General features: G+C 43.3%; 1 protein-coding gene across 6 annotated transcripts in view; it reads left to right on the forward strand.

The window, feature by feature from the left end:
- Positions 1-25,486, forward strand: part of LOC119169603 (uncharacterized) — a 103,340-nt gene that overhangs the window by 38,304 nt on the left and 39,550 nt on the right. For 2 of the 6 annotated variants that reach the window (XM_075887250.1, XM_075887253.1), the window contains 7 exons: positions 1,561-1,936; positions 9,357-9,911; positions 12,458-12,766; positions 15,611-15,678; positions 21,302-21,432; positions 24,792-24,876; positions 24,986-25,129. In XM_075887250.1, coding sequence (XP_075743365.1) covers positions 1,561-1,936; positions 9,357-9,911; positions 12,458-12,766; positions 15,611-15,678; positions 21,302-21,432; positions 24,792-24,876; positions 24,986-25,129 — 1,668 coding nt within the window. The remainder of the gene's footprint in view (positions 1-1,560; positions 1,937-9,356; positions 9,912-12,457; positions 12,767-15,610; positions 15,679-21,301; positions 21,433-24,791; positions 24,877-24,985; positions 25,130-25,486) is intronic. The other 4 variants (XM_075887251.1, XM_075887254.1, XM_075887252.1 and 1 more) reach the window with 3 other exon arrangements.

The following is a 25,486-nucleotide window of genomic DNA, read 5'->3' on the forward strand; positions in this document are numbered from 1 at the left end:
GGTAGCGTACTGCTCAGCCATGAAGGAAGAAAGCAGATAAGGGAAAGAGCACACACTCTACCTGTTGGTTCATTGTTTTCACACAAGCACTTATCTGCGACGTGAGTGTCGTATGTCTACAGTTAATCAAGGCTTCTACGGCATACTTCGAATGGTGGGTCATTAGGTGGACGTCACTTTAGGAAAGATTTTGAATTGTAAGTAAGCTGATAGACTACTCTCGAGACTGAAACAGATAGCCAGGACTGCTGAAAGGCACGTCGCATTAATATGTAAAAGGTGGAAAATACTCGTGCTCAGTGGAAAAATAAGACTGGCCATTGATTAAAGGTTGGGTGCGATATAGCATAGCACTGCCATTTGTTGCTGCTTTAAAAGCGGAAATGTTCCTAAAAGGTGCCACGTGTTCACGTGATCCGTAAATTTCCTGCTTGACTGTACATGCAGCCGGGCTATCAATGATCACTTTGTCAAAAAAAAAAAAAAAAATCTCTACACATGTGAGTGGATTAACAGCAAGCCTTGCGGCAGGAGATATTCTGTCTCATTAGTTGCAGAATATGGTCGGCCCGTGATAATGACTGCTGTGATGCTCATATGGGCAAGCATTGGAAATGGCTATAAACATTATTGAGCATGCGCAATGGAATGCACCACATTATGTGTTTGACATGCAAAAGTTTGACATGCAAACTGCTTTCATTGTGGCAGACGCTGCACTATGCTTTTCAGTTGCCAAGGCCAGCTGTGCAGTGGTACAGCTCCAGCAAAATGAATTAGCAGGCAACCACTGGAATTTCATGGAGACATGGTGCTTCCTTCACAAAAAGCAAGTGTAGGGCTCATCGCTGACAAACCTATGGTGATAAGCTTACTGACAGTTAATTAGTGGTGATAAGCTTATTGCGAGTTAATTAGAGCCATTGTGCCCAGCATTTGGAAAATGTTCTCTAGACCCTTGTATGCATCTTCTTTGTGTTGAAAGTTTTGTGATGGGAGGCCCAGCCACAGAATGCTACAACTACCGAGTAATCATGGGAATCATGCGTACACAGCACATAAGCCTTATTCGTTTGTGGTTGAGGGGTGCCAAATTGGAGTTATTCTCTCTTTCCTTTAGTAGTACTTTGGGAGGAAGTGGTCATTATGAACTCTGGAAAGTGGTCATTATGAACTCTGTCTCAAAGAGGGTGGACTTGTTTCATAGTGCTGTGCAAATGTATTTTTAAATACACTGCAGTGGGCTGCAGCTTTCTTGTCATGTTCGAAGGCAAGTCTGTAAAACTACAGTTTGAATTAGTGGCCACGCTGATAGCTATTCCACTCCATATTAAGGGGTGTTGGGGTTGAGCTATAGAAGAAATGTTTTTAAAAATCTAGCAGGAACTGTATCAGGATAGCGAGAAGTGATTTGTCTAGCATTGGAGCATTGAAGTGATTCATCCCTAGCCTGTTGTCTGCCGGTTTGCTTTATTGTAATGGAATGTGTTGCTTCATTTCAAATCTTGTAGTTCTTGCTAGCCTTCTGTGTGATATAATGTCGTCGGCATCTCCATGCAGCAGACTACACGAAGTTCCTTCTCGAGTCACCAGTCACAGTCAACATACCAGACTCCTCCAAGGTTACAAAGGCCTGCCCAAACTTCTACTAGTGGCAGATGTAGTCCAAGCAAAGCTGGAGATGCCTGGAATAAGACTGAGCCCACTGCCGCTGCCAACTCTGTTGCAACACGGCAGCCATCAACCATCATCACTTTCAAGGAGTCTGAAGAAGACAAGAACAGTAGCTGGCAAAAGCTAGACAAGAGCTGGTCTATGGGCAGCTTCAAGCATTCGACCAGAAGTGCTGCTGAATTCTGGGAATTTGATGCTGTGGACAGCAGGAAGCAGTCAGTGACCACATCACAGACAACTGCCGGTGAGGCTTGCAGTGCAGGTGTGTACATCTTTGTGAGAGTGTCAAACAGGTGCCGTCAATTTAGTGTCGTGCTCGGATGACTCAAAATGATGTCCCAGGCTGGATAGTTTTTTTTGGTCATGGTACCGGCTTCTATTCTTGATTCGAACATCACCCCTTCGTGCCTTTTTTCACCCTCTCTCCTTGTTTTTATCCTGAAATTCTTACTTTGTGAAAGAAAGGTATTCAGACTATGGCCACTTTTCACTTTTTTAAACACGATAGTCTTTCTTGAGGACCTTTGTCGCAAAAATTTTGGTCTGTCTGTACATTTGTCTGTGTGTCCACCTTTAACGGTACTCTGACTGACACCAAAGTGGCCGAACGATACTCCAAACAGCCTACCACATCCGCAGCGCCCACCAATATTGCTCAAGATTCAGTGTTCATACTTGTGCGATTGTCAATTAAAAAGCAATTATTGCGCATATCTGAGGCACCATAACAACAAGTCTATATTCTGCATGTGTGTCTTTTACTAGAAAAGGCATACATAATTAATTCTAAGGACCATAGCGTTTATCTTGTTGCGCTGACCATGCAACGCTTGCACGAAAAGGCAAGTGTTTCCAACGCTTTGCTAAGATGACGCGCTTTGCTAAGACGACACGGCGCGCACCCCCGTTTCAGAGCCGCGCGCTTTGTTTTCAAAATAAATGCCAGACAGCGCATGTCTCACGTGTGACGTGACTTGATGCACTTGTTCTCTTTCGCTCCACGCTCAAGGCACTCTAACGCAGCGCCTCCAGAATTTCATTCATCGATTTTCTCCTGCAGAACATCAAATAAACCTTTTGTTCACTCTCTCCAGATGCAAGACTATCGTCTTTCGACAACATTTGCAGTGTAACACTGTAACATACGGGGCCAATTTTTTGTACAAGCTCTGCATCACTCGTACTTCTAAAAACTGCTCTCAACTCAAAACAAGCTTGATTCTTTTCAGAGTTTTTTTTTTCTTGCGTACCAGAGTAAGCTTGATGTGCAAAATGAGAATAGCTAAGACCATTCTTCAGATTAAAAAAAAAAAACCTACTCTATTTACAGAATTCTAAGTCTATTCGAATGTACGTCAGCCCCCCCAAAATAGTGTCACACAGTTTCCTTTCTGTGAACTGTGAGCGCAGTTCACTCAAAGGAAATTTATTCATGAAAACTGCTCATAGGCTTCCCAACCTCGCCCAGGGTGCGCTGTGCGTTTTGCCGCCTTTCTAGCAAAAAACCGGCCTTCTGCCTGCGCTCTCTCAGCTTGTTCACGTCCCCTGCACGCGCGGTTGTCTGGTCGCCCTGCATGTGCAGTGTCATCTGCGACTTTTTCTGAAGGTTTAAAAATATTGTACAAATGTTGTCATGATTTGAATCTCACCTGAACAGAGAGCGATTCATTGACAGCATTTGAAGGACCAAGCAAGTCGAACACAATGTCTTTGAGTGAGTGCTATGTGCATTGCTCTGGTGAACAGCCCTTTCTTTCTATGACACACATGCCAGAACGCGTGGAACAGCTCTGGGCACGTTTCCAGTCAGAAAACGAAACTGATTCGAGCCAGCATGGCGGGCGTCGGGGAGCGGAGGAGACGGGCGATGGGGTTGTGATCAAGAGAGGAGAGCAGACTTGCGAGAGAAGGGCAAGGAGTTGCGATAAAGAGAGGGGAAGATGCAGCGAGAGGGCGACCTTGAAAACCAAAACACACGGGAAGGAGGCAGGATGGGTAGCTTCACGGAGAAAGGAAAGGGTAGCCGTGAGTAGCTTGCTTGAAAGGTCCGTGAAACTCGCACGTAGAAAAACCTGGAAAGAGTGCATGGCCGCCTGAATCGGTGCGCGCAGTGGTGTTCGAAGAATCGGCAGCTGTGGTCAAAAAATCGTTTCGTTGCGCTGGCGGGTTTGCATGGCCTCACGAACTTCGATATTTCGCGATTCGTTCCGCACAAATTAACAGCCGTCTTCGCGCTTCCGCACTTGTGCGGAAGGCATGCGCACGTGCGTGGAAGTGAGCAAGAGCAAGTCCTAAACACGAAACGAATAGCAAATTATCAGAATCGGTGGGGTAGCGTACGCGCGTGCGCTAGGCGCAGACTATCGGATACAGTCGGTGGCTGACGATGTTTGCAAATGGTCTGGTCACTCCAGGCCGGCGACGCCAACGACAGTACCAGCGATCAAAAACGGGGTAGATGGCCGACCGGTCTTTGAAAGATCGGTGGTGGTGTGAAAACACGGGCCTCGTCTGGCGATGCGGGGTGCTCAGAGTAGCAGGGGACAAAGGGCGGAGGGGTGCATAACAAAGCGCTCGGGGAGAGCGGCAACTAGAGGGGCGCGGAGGCAGGGCCGACGTTTAACAATAAAAATTTATGGGCACCTCGTCGATGCTTGATCGGTGGTCGAAATTAGTTTCCCGGAAAGTCGGCAGACCGCCGACTCCGTTCGATGTAACCGATCAGTGCACACGGAGACGTGCATTGTAAGTGCGATTTTGTGCCATTGAACCAATGTATATTTTCGCGGTCACGCGGATATTGTTCGTTTTAAGTGAAAGTTTTCTTTAAGTGGAACCATTATATGTGGGCTCTACTGTACGCATACACTCTTCGGAAACTGCTTCTTTGTTGCACTTTACTTATCTTCTGATGGCACTATCTATGGCAAGCTGTATTTGCGTCGCCCACGCATGCCATAAAAGCGTTTTGCGGTTATTTTTTCTTGCAATTATTTAACAGCAACAGTGGTATCTGCTGTGATGTCTCGGGGTGCCCAGAATAAGCATGCGCTACGACGCACTTTGCAAACTTCGCAGAAACCTTGCTCAATGACCATGACGACGCCATTGACATTCTAGCAAGTAACCAGCATTGCAGCAAGCTACCACTGAAGCATCAAAATATACCGTCGATAACAAGATTAACGACAAAATACAGTTGCCGTCTTGCTGCCCACATGAGAAGTTACTGTAGAAAATGTCGCCTATATATTGCATTCCTTGAAGTCCGCGCATATAGCAAGCACGAAGAGCAAATTGCAACCCAAGCTAGAATCGGGGGGCTACCATGTTGTGGAAATAGTCACAATCTTTTCAGAGCGAAAAGCGATATTTTTTCAGGTTTTCCAAAAGCCTGCAACGCGATAGAAATGATTGGTCTTTCACGACAGCCATGGGGACAGTAAATCCTGTCATCCCCCGAAAATAATGTGCACGTGGCTGGGCCTTACTTAATGTTTCGTATTTGCTGGAAGTGATCGTTGGTTGGCGCGGGCAGTTTCATGACCTTCGCTCGCTGTGTGCTCGTCAGCTGCGATGTCTCTACACTACACACGCACCGTTCGTGAACGCTGTGTGGCGCACAGATAATTAAACACTAGGGAAGGCCCCGCCGGGGTGGTCTAGTGGCTAAGGTACTCGGCTGCTGACCCGCAGGTCGCGGGTTCGATTCCCGGCTGCGGCGGCTGCATTTCCGATGGAGGCGGAAATGTTGTAGGCCCGTGTACTCAGATTTGGGTGCACGTTAAAGAACCACAGGTGGTCAAAATTTCCGGAGCCCTCCACTACGGCGTCTCTCATAATCAAATAGTGGTTTTGGGACGTTAAACCCCACAAATCAATCAATCAATCAATCAATCACTAGGGAAGTCCCGCGCACAGGTTAGAAGAAAAACAATATGGCGTGCTGCAGCGGCGAATAGGGGGAGGGGGGGAAGCAAGCCGAGGTGGCTGGAGTGGGTCGGCATAATTAAGAAAATGGAAGAGATCCAAAGGGCAAGGAAGCGCCAGGTGTTGGTTAGCTGGACTTTAGTGTATAGATTGGGGTGGGGGGTGCGTTTATTACAATAGGGAAAACTAAATTTTGACGACTGAAGTTGGGGGTGTGTTCATTGTGAAAGTATGCTCATTACGCGAGTAAATACGGTAGTTGTTAATACTGTGCAAGACAAAAATCCTAAGTGACAAGACCGTGAAAGTATTGACAAACTGCCATAATCCACTCTTGACACCTTTCTCCTTGCACTGCTTGCATTGAGAATTGTAGAACTTCACGGGCAGTTTTCAGCTCTGCGACATTCTGAAACATTTGTAGCAGCTCACAATGCAGCAGGATTGTGTGCTTGCTTTTTAGGATGATGAAGGAGCGGTGCCCATTGCATGCAAAATGCGAGATAAAAGCCCTAAGGAATAAGTTTTTTGTGGGCCCAGTGGGAAAACCAAGAAACTGCGGCGTGTCAAAGCTACCGGAGCTTTGCCCTCTCTCAGCTAGGGCGGCGAACGGGGCTGTGCAAACATAAGCCTGTCTTTTCTATCATCGCTGGAGTCATCCTCACTGCTGCTGCTGCAGCTGTCATAGGTGCTAATTGTTCGTTTCCTCGGCATGGAGGATAGCAGCCCGTTTGAACGCTGCCATGAACGAGCGCCGATAATTCTTCAGGCCCAGGGCATTCATGACAGGCACGACAGTTGAGCAAAGCACAGCAGCACAAGTGACAGAAACACTCAGCTTCTTATAGCCTGAGTGAGAAACACTCGGGCTTCTTATAAAATGCTATCTCAAAGAGAAGCTGTTCCCTGGCTCTTTCATCGACTACTAATATCCCCATTCGGTGAGCCGCGATCATATCACGTTATGGCGCTGTTCAGTACACTTCCGGACGAGACGGTGGGAGCATTATCACTCCAAGTGCGGTGGCCAACTTCTTTCAAAATCGGCATCACCTATATTGACATCAAAATGTATGCAATACAGTAAATTAATATGCTACATTTTTATCGTAAGTATGGAAACATAGGTGCGGAGTTGTAACCGCACTGTAGTTGCCCTGATTTCTCGTTTCTTTTGACGTTACCAGCGGCACATGGTTCGGTTTCGATTCTAAGCTGATCCCCCAACATTGGATTGTCAAATTTGAAAAAAAAAAATGGCTTGACCTACGATCGTTTAAATGCGGTAGCACAATGGACACCGCTATGCATTGTAAGAAACTTTGCAGATTTACAGATAGACTCGCACTTGTCGAGAGCATGTGGCTGTCCATTGTGCTATTGACTGCAGCTTTTGCCTCACATTAGCTACAAGATTTCGTTCATGCTTCAACGATAGCTCAAGGGCTTAGCACACATTATTTTCCATGCTGTCATGCTGCCATGCACACAGCGTTTCTGGCAGCATGGTTTTAAGCTGCTGTTCATTGGGCAGCAGCTCAACCCACCCTTTGCTGTTCATTGGGCTGAAGTTAACAAGTCTCCATGAAAAGTAAAGCGAAGTTCTCCTCCGTGGCGTACCTTGCAATCTTCTAAAAATTTGTGAATTTAAACCAGATAACTCAATTACATAATCTCTGGCACAATTACATTGCTGCACCTGATGCCTATAATGTGTTTGCATGCTTTGCTCCTTTAGACCTTTGTAACGTGCATTGTCAGTTTTGTCACTTCATAAAAAACGAGTCGTATGAGATTCATACGAGAAATAACAATTGCCACTGTTTGCCAGATTTGCCAATGACCAGGTGTGCGAAGTCTTTGATAATGAGTTATACCTTGATTGGGCTTGTGTATTTGCTGTGGTGAAGCGTATATGCAGCTTTGGCAATGCTAAAAACACGCTGATAACTCGTGTGTAGTTGTATCTTTCACCCAAAAGATCTTGCTTTTTTTTTTCTGCACACTGTGGCAGCGCAAATTCTGAAATGTAGCTGTCGCAGGATACCATATCAAATGCATTTTAACTTTTACAAAAATGTTGAATCGTGGTGTTCTGTCAGCTGCCACTGGCCCACAGAGTGCCAATGTTTTTGCGAACAAGATGCATGATTATTCATCCGACACACACCACGCACAGCATCTCTTTCCAACCCTGCAGCTACTGTACTGGACATAATGGAAAAGTGGTGCAGAAAGGCTAGCAGAGCTGCAGTTGAAACTGAAATCATTTTGACAGCTTCTGTAAGAGTCAAGCAGCATGTTCATCAATGTAGTTCTTCCTACAGCACCAAATTTTTATGCGGGCACCTCAGAGTAATGGACTCATCCACACGGAAACGCGTGCGCACAGTGTGGTCAAGTATACAAAATTATTTTTCAAGCTATCTTCCAGCAATTCAAATTACAAAAGCCATCTTTTTGCAACATCTCAAGAAGACAGCTCACATGATTCAAATTATTTGAAGTTATGTTTGAGATTTGAGATTTTGAAATTTATTTTTTCTGTACGTGCAACAGAAAAAAACGAAGCAAAAACAAAAGGCTACATAGCCTGACGGAGGCTTTTGCTCCGATATACAGTCTGGCAAAATAAAATAAAATAAAAACTAAAAATAACATGTCATACACAACTTAGCCGCAATTAGAGAACATCATTATATACAGATACAATTTGCAAATTCTGATCACACATGTAACCATCACAAATATAAATAAAGAACAGGACAGTAAATAGTAATGAAATACCTAAAAAACATCGCAATATATACAATAGGTGAGGTAAGGAAAGCATCTGGAGACACATACATTCCTAAGCACCTTGAACAAACAATAAGCAAAAAAAAAAAACAACAAAAGGACACAAATAGTGTACTCTAAGCAATTGGGACACAGAAAGTAATATATAGTCCAAATTTCTGTATTAAGTGTATTCAATACAATTATAAAGGAGAAATTCCTTGAACTTATTTTTGGAAGTTTTCTTATTTAGGTCAAGTACGTCACCCAGTTTGTTGAGGAGACTCGGTATTTGATAATCAATATGTTGTTGACCATAGGTTGTTCTAGTTTTCGGTGTTCTTATACTATGTGTACGGAGATAGTACTCAGCACATCGAGAAGAATCGTACATGGGGTATAGTTTATTATTTTGGATATACAATAATAACTTATAATAATATATTTGGTTTGCTTGTAATATGTGATATTTCATTTCGGAGTCCTTCTTAAAGTTACTGCAATTTCTTCTGTTGCGGTCCCCCTTCGTAAACGTTGAAGGCATGCCGACGGGCTGTGCTCAAAGGGCAGGGTTTGCAGCATCAGTTGTCACTTGACCACGGAGAGTTTACGTGAGCATCGGCTGGGGTGTACATGCTACGACATTGCTACAAGTGGCTAAATGTATCTGCGGTGCCTACCGTTGTTTGCAAGCATGGAGTAAGTCTATATGTACATTGTCAACTGGGACAGCCTAGGAAGATCTGGACTGTGTCAACATTGATAATGTGTCCCTCAGCTTTTCGCCTGGAAATACAGATCAATGTGTTACGAAATTTGGATAAGCATGACAGTGTTTACTCTTGTCCAGCGACTCTCATTTTGCTGGTTGCTTCTTGTCTGCCCCACTCATTTTTTGCTTGTTGATGGTTGTAGCAACTCTGTTGCATTGTGCATTGTCCAATAGTGGTAATGTATAATGTTCTTGTCTCCAGGAGGAGACGCTGAGGCTGCTCCTAGTGTCAAAGCAGTGCTGCCAGCCGTCTCTGCAGAACCAGCTCAGCCAGTCGCAACAGTGACAGCCACCAAAAGCCTCGGATGGGCTGACAGACAAGGGTCCAGTACAACAACATCAATGACATCATCAGAGATTCCAAAAAAGCCTGTTAGCATGATCGGTACAGTTCCTTCTGTAAGGCCAAGCAAGCTTACTGAGCGGAAGCCCACTGTCAAACCAGACCAGCCCCGTTTCGACCCGTTCAGGCAGTCAATTTCCCTGGATGAGATCCCAATACCATCGCCTGAACATGCGGCGGCAGCGGCAGTTGCAGCAGCAGCAGCAGTGCCGAGTTTGCTGCCAAGTAAAACATTGCCATCACCCACACTGCCTTCGCCTGCTCCAAAAGAGCTCGGCATTTCACTGCGGTCTCAAGAGCCCACCTCAACCCTGTTGGCGCATATTTCACCCTTACTACTTTCCGACTCCTCCACCCCATCAGTTCAGAAAACACTAGTGCCCGCACCATCAGGGCCCTTGAGCAAGCCTCGATGTGAGTAAACAGAAGAAAGCTTCACTTTAAATTTGTCCTGCCATAGAGTTTTGTCATGATTTCGTCACCTTGGAGTGATAATGCTGTGCTGGCCATGTGCAAGGCTTGCTTGCAACTTCTTAGTATAGAGGCTTCAAACCTTCTTTGAAGATTACGGGATTTAATTAGCACAAGCTTAAAGAAGAAAAAAAAAAAGTTGACAAAAACAGCAATTAAAGAGAGAAGAGTATGCTTGTGCAAATACTCTACCAATTTGCGTTTACATACAAATATCAATGTATTTGGATTTCAATTGTATTTCAAGTAAACAAAAGGAAATTATGCATGTACCCCTGTAAAGGTGGTTTCACTGCACTAAAGGATTGCCGTTTCGTGAATACACTTTTCCGAGAAATATCCACACTGCTGCGAAGCCCAACTTAAGCTTGTTATGTGGGCTTATATGCTGTGAATGTAGGAAATTTTATAACTTAACATATTTTACCGGTTATCACTTGCACTCTACTGGAAGTCTTCGCACTACTTATCAAAATTGCTTCCTTTTCTTTTAAACCAAAAAGAATGACATTTGTGTATGCCTAGTTTGAATTTTTTAAAAATATTGTGTAAGTTAGTTGGTTCATGCTCATTTTTTTGTAATAATGATGTATTACCGTTTGAATTCAGTGGGAAATTATTGGACCAAATTATCATTCGCTTCAAACCTGAAATTTTCTTTTCGCACGAGCCTAGGTTTTTCATAAATGAAAGTAAGGTACACAGACATGGCCAAAGCATGAATGGACAACACAAATGCTGGTGCTTGTGTTTCCTTGTTTTCTTGTCTTGAGTCTCTCCAGTGTTCAAATCTACAAAAATTTAAAACTACTGCTCAAGGATCTTTCTTTCCGTACAAGAGAACTTGTTCCTGTCCTAGTTGGTTCTTGCTGCATGATAAATCTGCCTCTAGAAAAAACACGAACGAGAACAACAAGGAACCAGTGATGTTCTGTACTATGCCGAAGAATTTCCATTCAGAGACATGAAAATTCCTTATTTTGGGAATTTTTTCCCGCAAACGTTGACGAAACTACCAGTGAAATTCTCTGCACAACAGTACTTTATGCCCCCCCCCCCCTCCGTGCACACACACATTATAATTACACATGTCTGACGTACTGCCGACTTTTGAAATCATGACTAGCCCGTCCACTGCCGCACAACAAAAACACGACTTCAACAATTTATATAGTGTTAGTACACTGCACATTGTGGGCTAATACCACCAGTGAACTGGAAATCGCTCCGCCTAAATATTAAACAAATCTCAAAGGCTATGCTTGCGTGGTGCATGTGCCAGAACCGATTACAGCATATGAAGGTGCCCTTTGATTGCTCATTATCAGTCGTCATAGGATATTTTAATCATCCCTGCAATATCAGAAAAGTTTCCTTTTTCCCTTTGTCTCAAAATGACAGGCGCAAATTCTCCGAAAAAGGGGAAATTCTCTGCACGGAACATCACTAAAAGAAACCCAAGCATAACTACCCTGGCATCTTGTGTTGTCCTGTATTGTGTACCCCTCCTTCATGCTTGTCACTTTTATTGGTGAATGTGTCGTGCTACTTTCCATGATTCAGCATATTTTGAGTTTGTGAAGTGTAAGTGTCACACTCCTCTTTCCCTTGCTAACTGTAATGAGAACACTTGTAAGAGATTAGAAAGTCTGTGGGTGCTAAATGTGCCACGCGAAAGTAGAGCATTAGGTACTGGCTGTCTCGGGAGTCAAAAAGGCTGGTTTTGTGGTGGTAGCCAGACTCTACTTGTTTAAGCTCGTGCATGAGCCACTAGTTGGAGCTCGTGTGTGGATGTGCAGAGCTTTCCACTCGAGACTGTGGTCTCTACAGCAGATTGTACAGCATCAAGGTTATTGCACCAATAAGCAAAAGGACTGATTACAGCTGCTATTTAATGAACATAGCGAGTATTGCAAGGGGCATAGATTAGAATAGCCTCTGACCCCAACTGGGGTCATTCTAGCAAGCGCAGTAAATTCCGAAGCAATTATTTTTTTTACTTTCATCTTGAATTTTTCGTGTGAAAGGCATTGCTTTAGAGGTCAACGAGGTGGTGCTCTATGTTGGGCATCTGTGACTCACGGCGGGTTTTAAAATGGCATTTCCCAAACACCAACTTCTTGTCGTTACGCCACATAAAATGAAAATTTTCCGTGTTTTTTTTTACCCAGTGTGTGTGACAATGCTGCTGAATGGTCTCCAATGAAGTTGTAAATAATTTTTATGCATTACCTGTGTTCTAAATTGTAGTTAATGGCTGTTTATTAAATTTAATTAGATTTAGTTGGCCAAAATAATTAAATTTTGCCTGTTTTTTGGCAGTGTACCTCAGAAGTAAAATTTTTTCCGCTTGCTCGTATGCTCAAGAGTAAAAGAAGTTTGAACGAAATTAACCTGGACTTGCCTTATTGTGTCTGACGATGGTTAAGAAGTGTTCATTACTTCCCCCCCTCCTCTCTCTCCCTCTACACTCCTTCATTTGTACGTAGCATCATCTGAAGAGGACGAGTACGAGAAACCAGTAAAGGGCGAGCATTTCACCGTGGAGGACAAGGACATCCCCCAGACTCCCAACTGTTTGCTCGTGCACGCATATGCACGCTGCGAGGGACTCCCGTATAGCTATAGCACCTTGCAGAGCCGGAGCAAGCGCAATAAAGACTCCCCGACCTGGCTGGCCACCCTGCGACTTGGGCAACGCAACTTTCCATCATACCCTACGGAAAAAGCAACCCAGGACGAAGCCAAGGAGGTGGCCGCAGCACGGGCAGTCTTGGAGCTTGGGCTTCACCAACAAGGTAGGCAATGAAAATAAAGCTTCCTATTAGGCTTGTGCAAATATTTACATGCTTTGAATGCACACACGAATGCTTTTAATCAAACGAATATTACTCTATACAAATTTATATTGTTAAAAATTTTGAAGTATTCGAAAAGAACAAGTCGATGGATATGGGTTCGCATGTAATTCCTCTGTAAAAATGGTTTCACTGCATTGGAGGAGTGCCTATCCTCGAAAAGACCCATCCAACTGCTTATTAGTCCGCATCAAGGAGGATTAAAAGAAATCGCTGGAGTGAAAATCATTGCCTTGGAGTGAAGCCGTGCCTCTGGCAAGATGGCGGCTACAGTGGCCATCTTACTAGGGGCATGATAAAGTATCGCCATTCAGGGATTAAGAACGGAGCGTTTCCCTCGCTAGCCCAACAAGTGTAATGTGGAAACTTTTTCGTGTCACATGGTGCTCAAAGCGAGTCTTAGTGTTACTAAGTTTCCTCAGTGAGCTTCTAATTGGAAACAAAGTTCTTGGGAAATGCAGTCACCCATACTCGACGGGAACAACTCTTTTAATATAGAACTAAAGTAAAATTTACACTAACATACAAGTGGGCACTATCAGAAAAAAGCATATTTCTGACATCTTGGCAGTGGCAAAAGCTGAATTCATTTCTGCTGGCAAGGCATTGTGGGAGCTCTCACTCCAGCAATTTTTTTCTAATCCTCCTTGGTCCGCATGTAGCCCACTGTAAAATATGGTTTTATTGCCGTGAAGGGGTGCCAAGCTGTGAAAACACTTAAACAGCACGTGTGGAACGAGTGCGCCATTTGTGCCATTCTGCGCCAATGTTTTTTACTTGTGCCATTCTGCGCGGAACCAGCCTTGTTGCACCAAACTCGTTTATCCGCTGGGTAGTGCACAGCAGCACTCAAATTTAGCCACGAAGGGTGACTCAAGCCCGGTGCCTGTAAACATGGCAGAAACATCGTCTATTTCGTTTCATCGAAACAGTTATAGTTTGCGTTTCGTCAAGGCTGTGAATATTGGATGCGGTTTCAATCACTATGCACGTGCACTGTCACTACAGGCATCAGCAGGAATGGCTCGTGAACTCTTCCTGCTGCGCTCTCAATGCGAAGACACTGCGAAAAGATCATCTCTCCCTGGTGCGGCCATATTTTCTTGCACCAGCGTTGTGAAACTGCGGGATATCGGATCTAAAAGAGTTTGCTGCCAGATTTGCAATTTGTTGCTATCCCATTCATGAATGCAGTAAAGCATCCTTTATACAAGTTTATTGCAGGGTTCAGAAAAAGAAGAAAAAAGGATGGCGCTAACTGTGCTCCGATGCGGTGGCGTAGGTGTCCGGTTCTCATACTGCCTAGCAAAGACAGGTGTGCAGGACATCTCACTGAGCGCATGCCCATATTCTTGTTCATTTGGCCGGTGTACTCTGTTATACGCGCTTATCGACTCGGCGATCAACTGTCACTTTTAGGTTTTTAAATAAGATGGGGGGCTGTACACAGCTAAAGAAGTCGCATTTGTACAGCAAGGGTGATGCAATTAATACTATAGGAACAAGTTGTAATGTTGTATGAGGTGAGGCCTAAAGCTTTCTCTTTTTGATCTGATCTCCGTACCCCCCCCCCCCCCCCCCTCTAGTTACTAAGATGTCGGCTTATTGGTTTTAAGTGTAAGAAAAAAAAATTTAAATGCAACCTATTTTACAGCTTATCAATGCAAACTTACATTCTACCGAAAATCAAATCCTGCTACTAAGGAAAATTGTTTCCACTTATTTGAACCAAAAATAATGGCATTTGCATAGACCTTGTTTCAATTAAAAAAAAATATTGTGCGAGTTAGTTGGGTCCTGACAAGTATGTTTTTTTAATGTGTGATATATATTATTCGATTATAAATTAATCTACCAATATCACTGTTCGCTCAAACCTGAAATTCACTTGGATAAGCCTACTTCCTATACATAACAAGCTATAAATTCAGTACAGGTTTCATTCATTGCTTTTAAAAAATTGCTGCACCTTACTTCAAGATATTCTATGCCTTAAACCACTTCATACGTTTTTTTTTTCTTGCGATTTCTGTGATTTCGAAATGCAAGCATAGACATTGATTGATATGTGGGGTTTAACGTCCCAAAACCACTATATGATTATGAGAGACGCCGTAGTGGAGGGCTCCGGAAATTTAGACCACCTGGGGTTCTTTAACGTGCACCCAAATCTGAGCACACGGGTCTACAACATTTCCGCCTCCATCGGAAATGCAGCCGCCGCAGCCGGGATTCGAACCCGCGCCCTGCGGGTCAGTAGCCGAGTACCTTAGCCACTAGACCACCGCGGCGGGACGCAAGCAAAGACATTACGAAGAAGTTAGGCCAAATTACTGTTGAACTCATCTGTTACAATACTGCTTTTAAAGAGGCCCGTCTGCAAAACATTGCGCTTCGTGCCGCTGAGAATTGACAATTAATATTGTAGTCGGCTAGAATTTACTTTCTTCTCTACAAGGATGATGCCACAGGTGCCATTTCAACAGCTCTCAAACATGGCCATTGACTGATTTGAGCATCAGGAGCTGCGTAGCTGCCGTGGCCGCTGCGAAGTGCTACTAAAAAAAAAAAGTGCTAAAATTGACACTGCGCTGATGTACTGTTGTAGTTTCCTAAGCGAAATCCCAGCTTCACAATAAAGCACTCGTCAACTGCCCTTGCCTGCTTAGTTTTCTTCATCTCTGTCTAATGTAGCATTGACTGGTCACATTAAAGCAGTGTTTTAACATTCCCAGGGTCAGTGTTTTGCTTCATTCAACAAGTGTTTGTTTTTGCTGCATGCAGCGGTGACTCCTGTGACTCCTGCCTCGACACCTGATGAAGTAGCGGTCTTGGTGCGCCGTTTGACCAGCGTAAGTGTTCCGAGCAAACGACATTGTTGACTACCTTTGAAATTTCAATTCTTCACGTGCCTGCCTGTCTGGAAACATGAGTAGATCCACTGTTAACCACATTTTTCGGCACAGCTAAGCAATCCAAGCCTAGTCTTGCTGGTCTGTGCGAAATAGAAAAAAAAAAAGAAAGTGCTTTAGTATAATTAACGCATAAGCCAAAACTTTCACATATCTTTGCCATTCCCTGTCGCAGATCTATTGTGCAAAACCAGCATGTCTACTTTTGTGTCCATTGTGTTGTACCTGTGACATGGGAATTTAAGGGGTAGAGGGACATCATGGCATGTGGAGGTATTCACTGTACTTAATGTTCAAATCTTATCGAACTGAGTGGACTTGTGCAGTTTTTTATACTGGTTTCAAATATGCTATAATATTTCTTGTAGGGAAACTGGCTTGCAAGATGCACAAGACTGCCTCTGTAGTGTTTCTGCAGACAATAGGAATGAGACCGTTCAGGAGAGTGCAAATTGACAGATTGCTAGAGACATCAATATGCAATATATGCATTGCTGCAAAATGTTTTCAAATGAAATCGTAATCAGTTATTCTGCAAGTCATCGAAATTGAGTGTTTTGTAATAAGACTACCTTAAAAAAAAGAAAAGACGTTGAGGTCGTACTCATTGCACATATTTAAACGGCAAATTAAATGCCAATACAGTCGAACACGGTTATATAGAACCCACATATATTGAATTTTAGGGTATATCGAACTCGTAAGTTATTTCCTTGAAATTATTTAGTAAAAGTATCAAAATTCGCACGTTTTTATCGAACGTTATTTTTACCCATCTTCGGATATATCGAACGGTGCGTGAGCTGGAAAATGTGCTTCAGCACTCCCACCCCCTTTTGCGACCTCCGCAGCAGTGCGGCTCCGCGCGCTAGTTGGAATGCGCTTTGGCACTGGCAGCGTCCAGTGACTTCGGGGTACGACAGAGCACTCTAAGTACTCTGTTGAAAAACAAAGCAGCAAAGGCAGCGGAGCAGCGTACATCGGGAGCCTGTCATGTGCACGCTTCTGCCCACAGGAATGTTGAAAAGGCACTGTATGCCAAGTTTTTAAAAGTGGGCGCTATTAACGTTCCAGTGGATGGCCCAATGCTGATCGCCAAGACCTAATGGTTTTCCGCGGCACTCTGTGAAACAACTTCGCCGACTACAGCGGTTGGCTTCACTGATTTAAGCAGCGCTACAACATCGTTGGCATATCAATTCTGGCGAAAGCGAAGCTGTCAGCAGCCAGGACATCCAGCAGAGGATGACGAAGAGATTAGAAATCTCTAACAAGAGGTTAGTTTTCTCTTGCAGAGGTCTTCAATGCCTGGCGAGACGTGAAGACTGACACAGTGGTCAACTGCTTCCGCAAGGCAGGCTTTGAGACGGTGTAACTTGCGGAAACCGGTGATGACGATGGCGACGAGTGCATAGATGTCTTTCGCGAGTTGTCGTCCCGCTTCCTGGCAGCAGTTCCACACGAAGTGTCTGCGGACGACTTTGTGGAAGCGAACTGCAATGTCCAGGCGGACAGCTGAGGATCGTCGTGACGAGGCACTGGCTACACGCGTGTACTCCGCCGCTGAAGTGGCGGCAGCGTTTGTCATCATTCGCAGTTGTATCGGCCACATAGAGGGAACCGGGCTGTTGTACCTAGACAGCCTTGAACAGCGTCTTCAACATTTAAAAAATGACGAAGCAGGCCAAGATTAGTGATTTATTTCACACATATAAATCATTCTGTTGCGGCATGTGTGCGGAATTACGGTAGTTGTCATTCTTAAATGCGCTTATTGTAGCTAATGATCCGCGACAGGTAGGCTCTCGGGGCCTACCTGTAGCCTACGTTTATTTTTTTATATAGAATTTTTATATATCGAAATGATTAGCGATCTCTTTCGAGTTTGATATATCCATGTTCGATTGTATTATGAGACATCAGTAGGGCTTTACAGGAGAAAAAAAATTGCTGTAGATGTCTTGGACTTCACAAACCATGACCCCCCCCCCCCCCCTTCCTGTCAACAGTGTTGACATGTCATTGGTACTGTGAGGCTTGGATAAAATGTTGTTGCTGTGACATAAGGAGAAGCAGAGAAAGAATGAACAGCTGGTCCTGGCCTAGTAGGCATTATTCCATAAATATGAACATGTTGCCCATACAGAGTGTCGACAAGCAGAAAATAGCCAGCACATGTTTGTGTACCGTTTGCTTTTATCGTCTTGCTTTTGTGCGAAACTTCTGCTGTTGTCAGTGACTTCAGCAGGCATACAGTAGAAGTTTTTAACTTTGAGGACTCCTAACTTCACTTTTCATGCATCGATTTCCATCATTCTTGTTGCATTCGTCTAATCAGTCATTGCTACACACATTCTGGTGCTAAATAAGGCTGTCGTAAAAGTGTGGCAGGACCTCTTGAAATGGAACTTGGTAGGACCTGGCAAATGTTCCACTGAACAGGAGTTCTAACGATCAGTTGGTGTGCTTAGTACAAGCACGAAGCCAATCATATAAGAAGCAGTTCTGTGTAAGCAGCAGTTCTATTTAAGATTTGTTTTTGGAGAATCTACTGTTAAAACTTGGTCATGTGACAGTTGCCACTGCCACTCCTGCTGTTCAGACTTCAAACTTCCACCCTGCGATAGTTGGCTTTTTATTTTTTTCAGTATAGGTCAAAACAGCCTTCCTAATTCTGTTACGAACATGCACTGACAGCGTTTGAAGCCTGGAGCACTCATAGTGTTTAAGCATGATGATAATTACAACTAAGCACAGCAGCAGCAAATGTCTGCAAAAAAAAAAAGTCTGAGCCAAAGTGACAAAAAATTTCTTGGGGCTCTTCCATTTGTGATATACAGTAGGCTCTCATTGCAACCTGAAGTGGCCTGGAAAATATGTTGTGTAATAGGAGTGCCATTTACTGAGGGATGAACAAAAGTGCAGAGTTCAAGAGCTAAACCAATCGATTGTTAAAGGTAATTTATTTAATTAGCGATTCCATTTCAATGATTTCTGTTCACTGAGAGTCTACTGTATGTGAAATGTATGGTACATGCAGGTTGCGTAAAAATAGCTGAATACTTGTGAACAAGTGTGTCAAGAAGATATGTGCAGTGGACAGAACCAAATGCAAATGTGAAATCGTACCAAACGGTAGCATTCTTAAGGTCATTGGTCTCGTTTTTTTTAGCATCACATGTTTTAGTCAGTCAGTATTGTTTTGCTACTTAGGTAGTCTGCATGCACTGTGCAGTCTGTGTGGTCTGGAGTTTTATTGTAGTTTCATTACATCTTAAAGGACGCTTGTTTGCGGCAGTGGCTGGTGTTACAATGTAATCTTGGGACATATGTATGCTTTTTGATGGTTCCTGCTACGGTCCAGAGAAACACACAATGCATTCTGAGCCATGAATAAATTTTCATGTAGGTATTCTTGTCATGAGAATTCTTAATAAATTCTTTCTCCTTTGTGGCATATGTCATCCCCAAACTGTAATTGTCATCAGCCTTGCATGTGTTTCTTTATAGTCCGTGTAACCCCTGCTTTCGTTTCAATAATAAACCAGTCAAGTGCTTTCTATGAACTGCAAGTATCAGATGTGCAGCAATCAATGAGACATCAGTAGGGCTTTACAGGAGAAAAAAAATAGCTGTAGGTGAGATGATCAGGGTTATTCTTTGGGGACAAAATAGGCTCGAAACATTTAAAATTTACGCTGTATACTGGCATCAGACATGGCAGCGAGCGATTGATTGGCGATTATTTGAGAAGACATGGCACCTAAGGGGAAGATGCGGGTCGAAAAATGAGTTTTCATCAAAATTACCGATTTTTTATTTTCGCCTGTTTTGATAGGATTAGTACCTCTACTGTTATGAAAAAAAAAAAAAAAATACAGGTCGAGATTTAACTGGAAATGCTTTAAAATTGCTTCTAAAGAGCACAAGGTGCCTGTTAAAAGACCCAGTCTTCGAGCACATTGCCGCCGATAATGCGCCGCCGCTCGCCATTGTTAATCACATCAGCGGTAGAGTCGAGCCTCACTTTTTAAATAACAAGTTTCCCTCCCTGATGCAGCACAAGAAATAATAAATAGAAGCACGCTTCTGCGCGTATTTTGAGCGCCGGGACTGGCTTACAACGTGGTACGGATCGGGGACCACCATTGGCCACTGCGCGCCTGTATGTGCTGTGAAGCCTATTTGCGAGGTCCATGTCTTATTGAGCAGCTGAACAATGCTTTTCTCGTGTATTTATCTCTGTTATGAATGGAAAAAGCCATTGCTCGCATGTGAAAGCTGTTGTACAGCATGCACTGTAGGAATAGGCTACAAGCAGCTGGTCCGATTTGCGGCAGTTGTTGGCTTGTAAAAGCCAATGCGTCAAAGTCATTCACACCCGTCTGCCGGAAAGTTCGTGATGTGGCAATGGATGACGTCAGCGCCGATCTTGCGAAGTCTAAAGAGCTCACAGTGAGGGAACTCGGCGGGGACGACATTGCCATCATGTAGGACGGTATGTGGCACAAACATGGCTGCAAAATGGCATGACACTGGACTTAGTTTGGATTTCGCAGTCCTGTAAAACTTCTTCCTAGCTTGCAGTTGACACGAAGCTCTGCCAGATGGAGCGGAAGTTTGGCAAGTGTTTCATGGCTCTGTCTGTGAGCGAAATGTCTGTGAGGAGCCGGCTCGAAAAAGCCAAGAGGGACAAACTCGTGGTGCTTGTGTATTTTAGTGGCAGTGGCCACTACAAGAAGGATTCTTCTTGGTGTGTGAATTTCATAAGATTTAATGATATCTTTCACAAATAAAAACTCAATTTTAACTTTAAACTCGTTTTCTCAAAACACAAATTTTGCCATTTTTTTTTTTCAATGTGCCCCTTCTTTTTCGAGCCTTATAGTGCTCGGATCCGCATGAAATTTTGCCCAAATGTTTTTCAAAGTATGACAAATACAATTATCTAGTTGAAATTACAATATTTTATTGTGTAATAAAACATTTTATGTGGACCTTCACTAGGGTAGGGTAAATATGGACTTTTTACGTCTATTATTTTTCACGCCTATTACAAATTTTGTATGTGCTTCCTAATTAGTTATTTGCGTTCTACACTTTATTTGAAACATGAAGTATGAATGGTAAAAAATTACAGAAGTTTAGGGATGAAAAGAGGGTGGCAAAAGGATTAATGTTTTCACTTTGTCATGTAGCAAAGCTAAAAGTATGCAACTTGCAAGAAAATTATATATTTAATATCAGCATAGATATTCCATAAACAGCTCATGTTTCATGGCTCTAGGGTGAATATTGAAGAAAAAAAGTGTCTTCTAGTAGCATCTCCCCTTAAAAAAGTTTCATTTCTTGATCAATTTTGATGAAACTTGGAGAGTGTACGTATATATGTGTGGTGATTTCAAATATGCTATTATTTTTCTTGTACGAAATGTAGTTTTTAAAACACTATTTCGTGTGCCTCCTGGGGAGCAAGTTTTTGCCCAATCTTGGCACAGAATTTGCAAATGCCTCTTTTCTCTTCCATAGCGGTTCCTGTAAAAGCCTTGTTTCTTTTTTCCAGATTGTGCTTGATAAACCGCACGGAATACTCAAAGAAGGTTTTGAGCCTCAGTACAAGGAAATTTACTCAGAACAGCTTCCAGGGAACTGGTTTGAGCACCTTGTGAAGTCCAATGCCGTTCACATAGAAAGGTATGCCTTTCACTGTGCTACACAATGCTGTTTCGTGGATGCAGGTGTGCCTTGCGCATTTCTAGATTTAACTCTCTCATGACACATATTTCCTCATCCACAAGAAGCAAGCTATTAGCAGAGTTTTAAAGATGACTTTTTCATGTATGTGCACTAACAGCACCTTGAAAGTATCGCAGATGATAGGGAATGGTGTAGAGGCGCCAGTGATGTGCTTGGTAGAATAGCTTGATGCCGACAATATGGAAATCTAGTGAGTAATAAAAGGCGATCAGAGTGTGTGTGTGTTGGTGGTGGTGAGCCAGCCCATGATAGTTGCTTTGCTTTGCAAGACATTATTTGATCCATGCCTGATTGACAGATTTTTGTGCATGTTTCTCTAGATTTTTTTTTAGTGAACTGTGTAACCCCTGCTTTTGTTTCAATAATAAACCAGTCGAGGGCTTTGCATGAACTGCAAGTATCAGATATGCAGCAGCATTCAGGAGAAACGGTGAGAGATGATCAGGGTTATTGTTTCGGGACAAAATAGGCTCGAAACATTTAAAACTCAACGCAGTATGCTGGCATCAGACATGACAGCAAGTGATTGATTGGTGATGTTTTGAGAGGACATGGCACTTAAAAAAGTTCTATTTCTTGATTTTCATAAAACTTGGAAAGTGTACGTATGTTTGTGTGCCGATTTCAAATATGCAATTATTTTTCTTGTAAAAGGTGTAAATTTTAAAACACTATTTCATGTGCGTCCTGGGGAGCAAGTTTTTGTCTAATTTAAGTGCTACAAAGTATATCAGCATGTCAAATTAATGTGGAATCAAATCTGATTGCAGAGAGAATCACTAGTCATGAACGGATTTAATTTCAACAGGGGCATAAAATTTTTTCTCAAAATCACCCTTAGTTTCTGTGCCCCTCCCACCCACATTTTTAAAAATCTGATTCCAAAATATTGTCACTGAAAACTATGCAGAAAAGCTGTAAAAATTTTTTCCGCCTGCTGAGGTTGCAAATATTATTGCGGAAGTCGCAGAAGAAAAAGGCATATTCAAAAAAGTTATATCTCCTAAACGACACAACCTTTGAAAACAGCTCTACTTATTGACATCCTCGCACTCGTTGTGTTTTCGCTGGACACAATGTCTTTAAGGCAGCTGCAAACAGAAGTGTAGCTATCAGACTATTATAGCGCGCCGAACTCATCGCGAGCCATCGCACATGGGCGTCTTGGGCCCACTGTAATAGTGTCACGTTGCACCCGCTGCCTATCAGCGCTCGAACCTTGGGGCGAAAATGACCGCAAAACAACTCTTTATGCTCGCAATCAAGCATGACGTACTCTCAAATATTGGGCACCGTGGCCACGCATATCTAAACCGAGATTTTTGCACGAAGTCATGGCTAGGCCTAACTTTGCATTGAACTTTGTGGGCAAGACCATTGCGTTAGCGGACATGCGAAAGCGATGAAGCCTGCTATGTCGAAAGCAATGAATTGCATTGCTCGCTGGCTCCTCAAAACCGTAGATAAGCATATTTATTGTGCATCGACGGCGGACCACCCGGCCAAGTTTTGTGCGCAGCGACCGCTCGGAGCAGCAGCTGGTGATTTCGAGCTTCGGCGCCCCAAAGAGCAAAACCGAACATGCTGTGTGCAGATTTTTTGACGACTTGGTTAGGCATAACTAACCATTAACCGACTGCAAATCGGCGACCTTCGTTCTTTAATCTGTACGTGGATATCCGCAGCACACCGGTCCCGTCCCAAAAGTATGCCAATGTGCGAGTTGGAATTTATTTAAATTAGGACGCCCGCAATGGAAAAGTTCGCTGTATAGGAATCCTAAGCACCTGTCTGGCCTTACATTGTAGTCAATTACAGTAGACGACTAAGGTTGCACGGCGGGCTTGTTGGTTATTCATGTTGTTTGAAAGTTAGCGCCGTGTATGTGTCCTGTGTCTTCTTCTTTGTCCAGTCTTGGATGCGCTATACCTCGAACACTTACAGTAGACTCTCAGTAAATAGAAATTTATCAATGGAACTGCTGCTTAAATGGAAAAAATGCTTCTGATAAGATGGGTTTCGTTCTGGCATTGTGTGGCCCTGCTCATCTCTCAGTAAATGGAACTCCTGTTAAACAGAACACATTTTACTGGTCTCTTCAGGTTCCATTTAATGAGTCTACTGTGTACCCAATGTCCATTGTACCCGAATCCGTAGTAAATAAAGCTCTATCGGTGGAACAAATGGGGTAGTCGTCATAACGACGCCAATAGGTAGTATGTTGTATCCGAAAGTCTGTTGTAAGCAGATTCATTGTAATGAAGTTATATTGTATGAACATAAGCTCACCAAGTTTTATCAAAATCAACAGAGAAATAAAAACCTCTTTAAGAGCAGTGTGTCCTCTTAACTGGCGACGAGATCATCGGGCTGTGTGGTCAGCAAGTTTCATATGCCCATTGATGAGCCCTCATATTTCGTAACCATGGTATGTCTGCCATGAAAGTACTTTGTTACATCCAGAACTTTGTTATAAATGTATATTCATGGCACTGTATTTACGACCATACTATTCTTTATTACTTCATTATAACTGATAAATAATTATATTCATGTTTGTTATGTTATATTAAGGTTTGAATGTATAGCAAAGCTTCTTCCGAGTAGATTCATTCCACATTTTTTATTTTGAATTCTGAGGGCATATATTTTACTGTTCATATTGTGCTCCTTGTTTGAAAATGGTAAAGAGCTCATAAGCAGTTTACAGCCTTTGTGTGGGAAAATGCTGACCTACTGCTTTAATGGCACTTGTACAGGTCACCCAGGAAGGTGAAATGCATGCATATGAATGTGAACTGTCTGTCTAAAAAAGTTTCCCGAATTGCCACGTGCTGTGCTGGGCTTCGCAGCTGGAGCCGTCAAACGACAGCAGTTACTTCATTTAAGTAGGTTACAGCCGGCTGAGATCAGCTTTAAACTTGGGCCCATTGCATCAGGCAGGTAATACGTGATGACACGTATGCGCATGTCTTGTGTGACCACACAGTGCTTAAAAACTGGTGGCACATAAGCTGCAGGTTGTTTTTTGCTTGGCAGCAGCTGTGCGTGTACCCGCTGCTCTGGTTCGGCTTGCTCTTTTGTACGAGGCACAAATCCACGTCATCAATAATAAAGTATGTTTTTCGCACCCTCGTTTTCCGTGGATACCGGTGACGAGGACGCCTCGTGACAGTATTTATGCAGACATGTGCCTGAACGACTTGTACTTGCCCAAGTCTTTAGGAAAAACGAGATGCTTCAGGAGGTGCTCCAGAGTAGAACTAATCATTGTCATGCGACTCTTCTTTTGGCAGGGGAAACCCGTGCATAGTTTACCCTGTTAGTGTCACTAAGACTAAATCCACAAGAACGAAGTGTGCACCCGATCAGGAACCCGTGGTAAGCAATGCATTTTTATATGGTATGTTATCTTGTATTACACATTGTATAATATTTTAAGTGGTTCTGAGGCAGACGACGAGTGTGTAACGTTTTTCCTGAATTGCAGAAAAATGGCCACAGCTCCGATATCTCGACAGGCTCACCCACCAGCTCCATGGGAGAACCATCTATCATCTCCGAGTATTTGGATGTGTTCATCTCATGCGTGGCAACCACTACCAAGGTGTACTTCAGATTTGTCGAGTACAAAGTGAGTATAGCTCGCGAAATGCACCGCAGTGTAGCGGGAAGCTAAGGGGCGACAGGAGAGGTCATGCTTGCCGTGGGCTCTACTTGACAGTTGTAGTTACTTCGTTCAATTATGGTGCCATTTTATCAGTGCTGGTCTGTTGAAACACAAGTTAACTCTTGCATATAAGTCGAAGGTTAAAGATAATTGTAATATGTTGACAACAAGTTGAATGCATAGAAGCCTCAATATGGCAAACTTCAGGAGACTACAGCAATAATTTCTTGTCACCCGAGTAGCAACAGTGAACTTTAATTTCAATGGCGCGGGCAAGCAATTGCTTGCAAGCGCGCTATTTCGGCAAGAATCGGTGCTCTT

The sequence above is a fragment of the Rhipicephalus microplus genome, chromosome 2 (assembly GCF_043290135.1).
Source record: "Rhipicephalus microplus isolate Deutch F79 chromosome 2, USDA_Rmic, whole genome shotgun sequence".
NCBI classification, from domain to species: domain Eukaryota; kingdom Metazoa; phylum Arthropoda; class Arachnida; order Ixodida; family Ixodidae; genus Rhipicephalus; species Rhipicephalus microplus.